At 35.9% G+C, this 12,976-nt stretch overlaps 1 protein-coding gene across 1 annotated transcript in view; it reads right to left on the reverse strand.

Annotated features, from left to right (window-relative positions):
- Nucleotides 1–380: 380 nt before the first annotated feature.
- The window catches only part of LOC106475873 (transcriptional activator protein Pur-beta-like), a 14,139-nt gene continuing 1,543 nt past the window's right edge, over nucleotides 381–12,976 (reverse strand). Inside the window, exons 2-6 of the mRNA XM_013936548.2 lie at nucleotides 12,258–12,376; nucleotides 9,506–9,608; nucleotides 4,803–4,921; nucleotides 1,316–1,445; nucleotides 381–511 (exon numbers count right to left, since the gene is read on the reverse strand). Of these exons, the coding sequence (XP_013792002.2) occupies nucleotides 396–511; nucleotides 1,316–1,445; nucleotides 4,803–4,921; nucleotides 9,506–9,608; nucleotides 12,258–12,368 (579 nt within the window). The 5' untranslated portion in view covers nucleotides 12,369–12,376 and the 3' untranslated portion in view covers nucleotides 381–395. The remainder of the gene's footprint in view (nucleotides 512–1,315; nucleotides 1,446–4,802; nucleotides 4,922–9,505; nucleotides 9,609–12,257; nucleotides 12,377–12,976) is intronic.

Raw genomic sequence — 12,976 nt, forward strand, 5'->3', positions numbered from 1 at the left:
ATTTCTACATACTGCTGTGACTTTATTTCTACACACTGCTGCGACTTTATTTCTACACACTGCTGTGACTTTATTTCTACATACTGCTGTGACTTTATTTCTACACACTGCTGATTGTGAGTTGATTGCCCTAGCTACCAGGCCATGCTAGGCATCTTATAAGAGAAAACAGCACATCAGCTTTTCTAATGGGATTGGGTCTTGGTTTCTGTCCCTTTGAAGACATCACATATAAAGTAATTAGTTTTTAGCAATTAAACAAATAATGACAGCAACTGATATTCATTACATGAAGCATGTTTGTTCACACAGTAAAAGTAATTCTTTATAATGATTTATTACTTTTTCTCTTAGAAACAGAATGAAAAAATTAACTGTATTCATAAAATGCACAATTACATTACCTCAGATACACGCATATAAATTCCCCTGCTGTTTTGGCCTACATCGAAATAAAAATTCTTGTTCTCTATGCGCATACGACGAGCTTCAGGTAGCTCCCCCTTGAATCCTGCAAAGAAAAAGGGGGAGGGGGTTAATAAGCATTTCTCAACTATTACAATTTATGTTTATTTAACAATACAGTTTCTAGTACATTCTTAGGGTCAAGATGCTTAGTAACCTGCTTGTGTTGAGAGCCATGGTAGCTGGCTCAATTAATAGAGCATTTCAAAACACATGTAAGATTACTACGATCCTTATTCATTACATTGTTCTTAATGCCATTACAGAGGCAGTTAGAGAAAAACAATACATATTCAGTGAGAAACATGCATCTGAAAATTACATTTAATTCAATAAAGTAGAGAACAACACCCTGACTTACAGGAAACAGTGTTGTTGTAAACAAACAATAATTAAATTCGATTTAAAAAGACAATTTTATAACTATATGTCAATCCAAAGAATCAGAAATAAGTTATTAATGTATCCAAGTCAACAAATATTCAGAGTTTATTTCAGTTTCCTAACTTATATTTTGAATAAATTCAACATCTTTCAATGAAGGAAAGAAGCAAGTGAAACATGTTATACTTTAACACAAGTTTGAAGGTAACTAGTTTTATACGTACAAATATCAAAATATTTTAATCATTAACTATACTTGACACACAGCCTATCCTATATGGTAATCGTTGTATTGGAATTTTAAATATTTCACAATCTGTTAAGACTAACTGGTAAGTTGAAGAATAGACACAAGAGAAAATACTTATTTTTATTTTTACAGCAATCTCGTAAGATAACTCTGTCTTATTGTACATCTTCTTTCAGTTTTTTTATGTTAATTTATTAACAAAATCTATCTCATTACCATACAACTCGTCGTCTTCATTGCCAAATTCTTCCAAAAGATCGGTGAGTGCATCACGAAATTCTATCATTCCTTGCGCTGGTACAGCAACTTGAGAACGAGGACCCCCTCTAGCTATTGTTTGTGAAATCTAGATGATTAAGGGGAAAAAAAAGTCATTTAAGTAATAAATATGAGGAGGAGGACCCCCTTTAGCTATTGTTTGTGAAATCTAGATGATTAAAGGGAAAAAAGAAGTAATTTAAGTAATAAATATGAGAAGGAGGACCCCCTCTTCCTACTGTTTGTGAACTCCAGATGATTAGGGGAAAAAAAGAAGTGAATTAAGTAGTAACCAGGAAGTATATAAAGCAGTCAAATAATTTGTTGGTCTGAAGTTCCTTTCTTTGAAGCCTAGAAACAAAATGTTCAAGTTTTAAGTAGTTTATTGGAGGCTAAAAGAATTGAATTCTACATCTTAAATCATCTAACGTGAGCAATTCGTGTCTACAACAGAACAGGGATAGTACTGACTTCTGCCTTGTAACTTGTGTTTTCCACCAAACATGTTTAAGTTGTTGTTTAAAGATTTTCTTCTTCATTCAGGTTTCTGTTCATCTTGTTCAAGTGTACTACTGCCCTTCAGACAAAAGATTCAAAAACATAGACCAAACAATAGGTTTTGAACATTTTCTAACACACTTTGTTATTATCTTAGGGTCAGTAAACTGTTTGTAGGGATGGCCAGAGTACTCAATAAGCATAATACAAACATGCACACTAAAATATCAACAATGACAGAGAGTTTTACTTTAAACGATGATTGCCGCTCACTTTTATTTGTTTCTCTAACCAACAAGGCAAGAAACCATCGCTAAAATACCAAACCACCAAATTATTCATCTTTCTTCTTCTTGTTTCAGTCGAGATAACTCTAAAACTACTTTATCACTTTATTTAGGTTTAAACATCAATTTAAACCTAAATCCACTCTATGTTTCTCAGCAGTAACTAACAGTAATTAAAAAAAAATCATAATTATAGTGTAAACGATGTTACCATTACCTATTGAAGTTATCTTTCTTTCAAACATTTATTGTTCCTTTAAAAACCTTAAGTACAGGGTGAAACAGGAATTACCAGCCAATAATAGATGAAGATTATATGACTGTAGCATGTAGAATACTCAATACTTTGTGCACATAAATATTGTTTGCATTCTTTTTGCCACTGCCATCCCTACATCATATTTTTATTACTTGTATTTTTCAAGTTTTATACCGTTGCAATACAGAAATATTTGGATAGAGCATTCGAACACAAAGTCCGTATGAAAAAGATGATGGTTAAATAACCAACATTTTGAAAATAGGCATCAAAATGAGCCTGACAAAAGTAATGTGGTCAAGACTTCACTGAGCCTGACAAAAGTAATGTGGTCAAGACATCACTGAGCCTGACAAAAGTATTGTGGTCAAGACTTCACTAAGACTGAAACTGTTAATGTGATCAAACTTCACTAAGAATGAAACTGTTAATGTGATCAAAACTTCAATGAGACTGAAACTGTTAATGTGATCAAGACTTCACTAAGAGTTAATGTGGTCAAGACTTCACTAAGACTGAAACTGTTAATGTGGTCAAGACTTCACTAAGACTGAAACTGTTAATGTGGTCAAGACTTCACTAAGGCTGAAACTGTTAATGTGGTCAAGACTTCACTAAGACTGAAACTGTTAATGTGGTCAATACTTCACTAAGACTGAAACTGTAAATGTGATCAAGACTTCACTAAGACTGAAACTGTTAATGTGGTCAATACTTCACAAAGAATGAAACTGTTAATGTGGTCAATACTTCACTAAGTCTGAAACTTTTAATGTGGTCAAGACTTCACTAAGACTGAAACTGTTAATGTGGTCAATACTTCACAAAGAATGAAACTGTTAATGTGGTCAATACTTCACTAAGACTGAAACTGTTAATGTGGTCAATTAGTGTTACTGCAAATTTGTAGACCTGGATTGATGAAGATGGCAAAGGTTACATATTCAAAGTAACATGGGAAAGCATAATGTGTGAAGAGAATGGGATCAGCCACAGGTCAGTCATGTGTGAAGAGAATGGGATCAGCCACAGGTCAGTCATGTGTGAAGAGAATTAGATCAGCCACAGGTCAGTCATGTGTGAAGAGAATGGGATCAGCCACAGGTCAGTCATGTGTGAAGAGAATGGGATCAACCACAGGTCAGTCATGTGTGAAGAGAATGGGATCAACCACAGGTCAGTCATATGTGAAGAGAATGGGATCAACCACAGGTCAGTCATATGTGAAGAGAATGGGATCAGCCACAGGTCAGTCATGTGTGATGAGAATGGGATCAACCACAGGTCAGACATGTGTGAAGAGAATTGGATCAGCCACAGGTCAGTCATGTGTGAAGAGAATTAGATCAGCCACAGGTCAGTCATGTGTGAAGAGAATGGGATCAGCCACAGGTCAGTCATGTGTGAAGAGAATTAGATCAGTCACAGGTCAGTCATGTGTGAAGTGAATGGGTTCAGCCACAGGTCAGTCATGTGTGAAGTGAATGGGATCAACCACATGTCAGTCATGTGTGAAGTGAATGGGATCAACCACAGGTCAGTCATGTGTGAAGAGAATGGGATCAACCACAAGCCAGACACACATAAAGTGAATGGGATCAACCACAAGTCAGACAACTGTGAAGAGAATTGGATTAGCCCTGGGTTAGACACACATGAAGTGAATGGGATCAACCACATGTCAGACACACATGAAGTGAATGGGATCAACCACAAGCCAGACAACTGTGAAGAGAATTGGATTAGCCCCGGGTTAGACACACATAAAGAAAATGGGATCAACCATATGTCAGACACACATAAATTCATGTGTGTCTGACATGTGGTTGATCCCATTCACTTTATGTGTGTCTAACCCAGGGCTAATCCAGTTCTCTTCACAGGTGTCTGGCTTGTGGTTGATCCCATTCACGTGAATGGGATCAACCACAAGCCAGACACCTGTGAAGAGAATGGAATCAACCATAAGCCAGACACCTGTGAAGAAAATGGGATCAACCACATGTCAGATATATGTAAAGAGAATTGAATCAACCATAGATCATACATGTGACGAGAATGGGATGAGCCCATTTCATATTTTATCGATAACTGATCGTGTTTCAATTACGTGTTAGGTGATTTCGACTTTCACAAGAATTTAAAACAAGACAATATGTGCTGACAACAGCTGAAGATGGATTATGTTGTAATCACAAATGACTAAGATTAAAAACGTTTGTTTTTACTCTCAGTATCATATTCATCACCTCATTTTGTTATCAAATTGGAGAGACGTATGAAAGAAAACTAGACTGCTACAATAACCTGATGTTCTTTTGAGAAAGATTGAGAAAATTATACATTCAGACAGATATTCTGTCCAATTAAGTTCAAAACTTGAAATTTTATCAATGCTTACTCGTAAAAATCTTCCTCTGGAGTTTTCCTTGAGGTCAAGATAATACCTTCTGTTTTCCTTCATCATCACTTCACTTTTTAACTTTCCATCTTCAGGCAAGTTATCTGGATTAGGTGGACCTGATGGACCAAAATATAAGAAACTAATTTCTCAGAGAATGTTCTAAAAAAAATTTACAAAGTTATCTGCATGAGGAGAAAACATTTTAGTTTTCACACAGTTTAAAAACTTATTTGATGTTCAGAATGGATAATTCAGAATTACGGTTCCATACATTATCTGCTTGCAGTGACAAATTGCTGACAGTGAAATGGTCAGAATAACTTTCGTTAACTGTTGTATAGTTATGGTTATAATTTATGTATGGATAAATAAACCTGAATATAATTTTATGATGTTAGAAAAACACAGGTTCAAGAAATCAATTTAACACAAAAATATGATACCCTTTAACCCAGGTGTTTTCTAAAGGTTCACCTATTGGAAGCTTTTGGGTTATGGGGTATCATATTTTTGTGTTAAAACAAATATAATTTTAGTTACTGTCTCTTAATTCAATTTCCTTTTAGTGTTTATACGAAAGAAATAATATAAATGTCTCCAGAATAACCATTAGTGGTTTATAACAGAAACAGTTTATAAAATCAGTTGTTCAGAACATCTTCTGTCCATATAATTCAATAGTTCTCTTTCAACAGTCACAGTTCTACAGTATCATTCAATAGTTCTCTTTCAACAGTCATAAGTGTCAGCGGAAGTATGTATGTATTGGAAATGAAGATGTTTGAGCTTGTGTTATATGAAGTACACATAACTGCATTACACTACTTTATGTAGTCAAAGTTCATTTTGTTACTTAGTAAATTTTTATTTTCACTGATTTCATGTACTAAGTGTCAGCGGAAGTATGTATGTTTTGGAAATGAAGATGTGTGAGATTGTGTTATATGAAGTACACATAACTGCATTACACTACTTTATGTAGTCAAAGTTCATTTTGTTACTTAGTAAATTTCATGTACAAACAGAAAAATACAGTTTGTTTATTAAGTTATTAATCAGTGGAACATCAAATTATAATTATTGTCTCTGTTGCAGCATTGAAATATAATATTTACTTAGTGTTTTCTGTGCTTACATATAAATGTTGCCCAGCAAGTATAGATATGAATTTGTTTTATCAGTTTTAACTAAATTACACAAAAATATTAAGATTTGTACTCTGTTAAATGAGTACTTGTTACACAGCCAGTTTCTCGGTTACTGTCAGCAAACATTTGATTTGTTCTACTGTAGAACTGTGACTGTTGAAAGAGAACTGTTGAATGATACTGTAGAACTGTGACTGTTGAAAGAGAACTGTTGAATGATACTGTAGAACTGTGACTGTTGAAAGAGAACTGTTGAATGATACTGTAGAACTGTGACTGTTGAAAGAGAACTATTGAATGATACTGTAGAACTGTGACTGTTGAAAGAGAACTATTTAATGATACTGTAGAACTGTGACTGTTGAAAGAGAACTATTGAATAATACTGTAGAACTGTGACTGTTGAAAGAGAACTATTGAATGATACTGTAGAACTATAGTTATTTCTCGATCTTCATCTAAACATCGTGTTCGCTTGCTCCAGTATTTATATACCCCACTCGACTTCCCTCGGCAATATATAATTTGCAAAACTTTACGCCGGCCCTCACACGCCCTCTATGCAGGTGCTGTATATAAGCATTGTATGCAGACAATAAAATCACATTTTTGAGATTTACCCCATCCCGATCACTAACACTGGCTCTTAGTGGGGAGGAAGGGAGAGAGAGAGAGTGTCAGTGGAGGTAAGCATGTTTGGAAATACATTTTCAGATTAGGAAAATAACTTCCAAAACATACATGACTCCACTGACACTTACAGCTATAATCCCACATAGAGAAGGCAAAGGGGCTGGTGAGGGCATAGTTCACACAGAAAGCATCTGCATAGAACAAAGGTGTACCACGAGAAGTGGTACCCAAGCAGGGAAAACCACACTACATCCAGAACAGGTATGCTCTACACCCAGAACTATAGAAGAGTGAAAAGGGTGGTGAACCACGTTCCCTAAGTTTTAAAAGCAAACCAAGCTCAACTGATTCAGCTCTAAGATCAGCAGGGACTGGCAAAATCCCCTTTAGCTATACTCATGATAGTCCATGAGTAGCGGTCCATTGGATTTGTATTGTGACATAATACTACCATCCGGAATTGCATCTAGATGGTCTTATGGAACACCTCATCTCAACAGAGCCAGTTGCAACCATGAACCAACATAAAGGTTGCTAGTGTGGAATTGAAAAAAATACAAGCACACCTGACTGGGCAACATTTGCCACTGAGTGGGCTCCAAAGGAACTAAAGAGGAACCCTAGAAGAAAAAAAAACTGTTAATCAGGTAAGAAAGTTATACACCCATTTGTTAAAATCTAGCAGAGATAGTCAACACACACATGAAGGGGGGGGGGCAAAAATCCCAAAGAAGAGGAAACTGCCAGATCATGAAGGTAATGAGATAGGAAAGTGTTGGGAGAGGTCCACATACCGGCCATACATTCGTGTTGTCCCTGTCTAGCCACCACTTGAGATCTGCAAATTGTTTGAGCAAAGAGTAAAGATCAGTATGCATGAACCACTGGCCACGAAATGACCACTGAATGAATCTCATATGGGCCTGATTCAATCATATGAGAGATTTTAGGGAAGCCCAAATCCTCCAAACCGACAGAACCATACATGCAGTGGGAGAAGGTGACATAAGCAAATGCCTGACAATCCCTTCCCTAGCGTGAAGTCTGAGGGGAGAAGGTTGAGCTCAACTCAATGTGCAATGAAAAATAGCCCAAGATGGACCATGTATAGAGTTGGTGAGAAAATGGATTTGTCCAACCTGATATGAAGTCTGCATTTCTGGTGTCGGAAAGGAGAATCTGTGGATGTAATGTGACAGGTTGGTGCAAAAGAAGTCAATCTTCCATATAGCAATGTGTGCATAGACCCGTACTACTTGGCAGAAAACATATGGTGCTGAAGCAAGTCCAAATGGGAGAGCTTGGAACTGCTACATCTGGTTCTCGTGCAAAAAATGTAGAAACAGACGCGAAGACTCTGCTATGGGGATGTGAAGGTAGGCGTCTGCAACATCAAACTTGGTCATCGAAAAACCTGGTGTGAAGTGCCATTGAAGTTTGAGTCGAGACAGATTGATGACAAGATGTTCTTGGTCCCCAGAAAAAGAATAGAATAGAATCCTGGATGCATGGGATCGACCTTCTGAGTGGGTAGAAGACACCAATGCCACTGGTGCCATCCCGACCTTCTGAAGATCCCCGAGAATATGGACGGAACCGATTCTGTAAACCAATAGGACGAGGTGTCGAAGGTGGAGGCCACGAGACGTGAATGATCGATCCTCCAGAATTACCCGTTGGAGTAGAAGATAGGTGAGCAGCCAATGACGATAAAGAAAACTGCAAACATGCCATATAAAATCGGGCTTCGAAAGTTTCAGGGACTCCGACAAATTAGAAAGGCCAAAAAGGGGCGCCTCCCGGAAATCAGGAAGAGGAGTATCACAATACAGTATTAAGAGTTAAATGAATCCACGAAAATGGAGATCTGGTAAGAGGGATAACAGGTTCTAACCTGGAAACTCATTGATCCAACAACAAATCCAACTGATGAGTGTCCAAATATACTACAGTCAGACAATGATAAGCCAGGGTATGTTGTTCTGATAAACGAGAGGAGCAAGGCATAGCAATACTCTCTCATAATTGCATTGCAAACTTCCCAGCATACACGGCAATATCAGGGGAATGAGGAAGAACTAAGTAATCCCCCCAAGATGTATCTGACATCAAGGCAGGGTAGACTCAAAAGCAAGGAGGTGAATCCTCAAAGCTTCACAAACTTGCGTAACTAACTGCAGAAAAGAGGCAGAAGGTGGCCGTTCAGATGAGCCCTAATGAAAGAAGGAGCAGAAAACAGTGTCTAAATTCTCCCCAGTATATTCACGTTCATGATTAAAAGCCAACTCTGAACTCTCGAACCGCATGAAAGGCTCCAACTCATCCCAAATCAGGTCAGGGAAAGCCTCTCCACCGAGAGATGACCCTACCCCGACTACCACCAGACAACAAAGGAGGAATGGTCGAGGTCTGGTTAACCCACATGCCAGAAACCGTTACATGGGAATTCATACCTGCATTTTTTAACATTTTTTTATTTATGTTTTGTGAATGGCAAAAGAAAACCAAAGAAATATCGGCAATGGGGGGAAAAAAGCACACCAGACTACTGTCAAAATGCTTAAAAAGAACATGTCAACCACAAAACATAACTCCTAGTGCTAGCGCTTTGTCGAGAAAAAAAAAGTGATTATATTGTCGACATACGGTACATGCATAGAGGGCGCGCGAGGGCCGGTGTAAAGTTTGGCAAACTAGATATTGCCAGGGCAGTCGAGTGGGGTATAAATACTGGAGCTAGCGATCACGATGTTTGGACGAAGATCGTAAAATAAGTGTCAACGGAAGTATGTATGTTTTGGAAGTGAAGACAAGCAGTGTGTGAGCTTGTGTTATACGATGTATACACATAACTACGTTACACTACTCTATGTAGTCAAACAGTATTTTCACAGCAAATGACGCACCGTCTCTACTTACCCAGTGAAGCGTAGATTTCACTAAAAGACGTCAGATGGTCCCTTAGTTCTAAAGCTGTGGACATAGCAAATAATAGACGGCTTTTTCTACCTGCAGGACCAACCTAAACAAACAATTTACAAATATTCATCACAAAAGTGGCAACAGGTATAAAAACTGCACGCTCTGCTTCACAAACCTAATGATTCCTATACACAGAAGAACTGGTTAAGTAAGCGTGAACTCAGAAAACAACAATGATGTGGTTGCTAACATTTGAATGGAAACTATTTTAACACACATAAATTTAATTAAAAAAACATACATCAATAACTACATTTCACATTATAAAACTGAAACAACCAAAACAGCTGACTAGGATTATATTTGCAGTTCAACAAGCAACTGGTAATCCCTGTACCAGTTCCACATGTAGATAGGAGAGTTCATACACCAGTTTTGAGCATTTATATGAATTCTTAAATCTGGTGAATTTGTAGACATGATTTATTCTGTTACTCAATATAAAGATCTGAGTAAAGGCCTACACAAACAGTACGCATATACACGTCATGAGTGGCTGTAGCATTTACCATCCATGAAAGTTAGTTCATACAGAAAAACACTATAACTCTCCACAGCTGGAAATATTTACTTTATTTGGACAGCACCATTGTCTTGAAGTGGTCCAGTGCTAAAGAAGTAAGGAGAATTTCTTTTGTTATCACCAACTGCTTCAAACATCTCATGTGTTCTGACACTTACTGAAACTCAACAACTGTTTAAAACATGTTTCTTTCCGAAGAACAGATATCCAAGTTCATTAAACAGAAAGATTATCGTCGTAATAAAACTTACTGTCAGACCTACAAATTTATGAAAATCTTTTTTGACAAAACATTAAACCACTTTAAAGTTACTGTGTTTAAAATACCGTTTACCTTAATCAAACACAAATGATTCTTAAATCTTCCACCAACAACAGAAAAACCAAGAGATCTTCCCTCCGCCCAACTAGCCTGACCATTTTACCAAGGACTTGATTCTCTTATGTCACAACTGGGTTTAGAATTAAGGCAGACAGAGAAGTTAAAGATGCTTACTGGAGCAGATATAGAAATGAAAGTGCTTATTTCAAACCCATTTTGATTGTTAAAGTAACAAAGGTGCTTATTTCAAACCCATTTTGATTGTTAAAGTAACAAAGGTGCTTATTTCAAACCCATTTTGATTGTTAAAGTAACAAAGGTGCTTATTTCAAATCCATTTTGATTGTTAAAGTAACAAAGGTGCTTATTTTAATTCCATTAAACCCTTAATATTTTAATTTATTATTTGAAATTGAAAAATTCCTTTATTTCTATTTCTCTCTACAATACCTATAACTGTACGTTTATTATATCGAAACAAACGACTTATATTCATCATAATTCTATACATTTAATAACTTTAATACTAGATCTCAGTTATTGTTATGACTGTTGTCTAGATACCTATTTTAAAATAGTGCTCTAGAGTTAAACAAATTTTTATTGCTGAGTACATTATTGCCTGATGAAGCCTCCAGTAAGAGTGTTGAAAGCTCGCAAATAAAAGAATTTTAATGTAGAAAAATGTCTGTGTATAATTCTACATATCAGTTTTGTTGAAGTGGCAAAAAATGCTTATTCTAACTCTACCAGTTTTGTTAAAGTGACAAAAAATGCTTATTTTAACTCTATACCAATTTTGTTAAAGTGGCAAAAGTGCTTAAAATTGGTATAGAGTTAAAATATTAAAGTGACAAAAGTGCTTATTTTAACTCTATACCACTTTTATTAAAGTGACAAAAAATGCTTATTTTAACTCTACACCAACTTTAATTATTAAAGTGATAAAAGTAGTTAAATTAAATCCATATTGAGAGTTAACATAATAGAAGTGTTTACTTTAAATAGAAGAGTCTAAAGCCGACAAGCTGGACAAACTAATGAAAAAGCATTGATTACGGGTATTAATTTTAATCCTTTAAAACATGACCATTTTATAAAACCCAAAAAATTAGCCTAATTCTTTTTATATGCCATTGACTAGCAATGATCTAAGCACCAGTACAATAAGGTTTAACTTCACCCAGCATGTCAGAAATATGACAAGTAGCTGAAATAAAGAAACTGTCATTGATACTGCTAAGTACTGAATTTATCATAAACTTCAATACAAATTAAAGTGACCTTGGTGACAAAAATATACAGACGAAGTTTAAAAAAAACTTTAATTATAACCAAAAGAAAACTCCTTATAAGAATTAACTTTGTTATGAAAATCTAAGTACGTCTCTCCCTGAACATAAAATTTCACCTTACCATTGCTGGGCTTATTTTCTGTTTACTATTTCCACATCTAGACTAGTATAGTAGGACTATATACAAAAAAAATCACAAATTGCCTGTTATTTCAAGATAATAGGCATTATTTGCAACTTAAGTTTCCTCAAAAAAAAATTTTAAATACTTAATAACATATTGTATATTTTTTCTTTGTAAACTTTCTCTGACAGCGATTTCAATTCAATTTGGTAGAAGTGGTGATCTCTCCACCCAGGAAGAGACAGTCTATGATTTGTTTATAGCAATAACATCTATCCTGTTTACAGTTGTTTTGGGTTTTCTAATTCAGAGTCACCTCTACTGCTTCGTATAGAACATTAGGTAAAAATCAAGAGTTTAGTGAACGGTTTACTCTTAAAAATTCTTTAGTTAATTTACTGGAAAATAAACTAATTACATCATACCTCAGCAACCTTGATAAATCTTCCTCTCCTATTCTGTTTAACATCCAAGTAAAATCGTTTGGATTGTATCTGGAGAACTTTGGTGGCTAATTCTTGTTCTGGAGGTGGCATAAGCTGCCCTGAAGAAGGAAAGATAGAAAAACAGCCACATTAAAACAGTAACAACGTCATAGTTGTTTTATTCACTAATAATATTCAAATTATAGTAAAAAAAACGTTTTTAACATATACACTTACATTGAACACTACTTAATCCTTTAGTGCTATAAGTCTTCAATATCAAATGACCGACATATCTAAAATAGATTATTCCAAAACATATTTCCATACCCGAAGATAGACTTTTTATAGTTCACATACAACTCTGTATGAAAAAAAGTATTCAACTCTTTTAACACCTCTAAACTTTTGTGAAAAAAGTTAAAGTCCCTTACATACTGCCGAGTTACATACACACATTCATGTTGAGTCCCTTACATACTGCCGAGTTACATACACATACATGCATGTTGAGTCGCTTACATACTGCCGAGTTACACACACACACATGCATGTTGTGAAAAAAGTTAAAGTCTCTTACATACTGCCGAGTTACATACACACACACATGCATGTTGAGTCCCTTACATACTGCCGAGTTACACACACATACATGCATGTTGAGTCGCTTACATACTGCCGAGTTACACACACACACACACATGTTGAGTCGCTTACAT

Source organism: Limulus polyphemus, unplaced genomic scaffold (assembly GCF_000517525.1).
Source record: "Limulus polyphemus unplaced genomic scaffold, Limulus_polyphemus-2.1.2 Scaffold9329, whole genome shotgun sequence".
NCBI classification, from domain to species: Eukaryota; Metazoa; Arthropoda; class Merostomata; order Xiphosura; family Limulidae; genus Limulus; species Limulus polyphemus.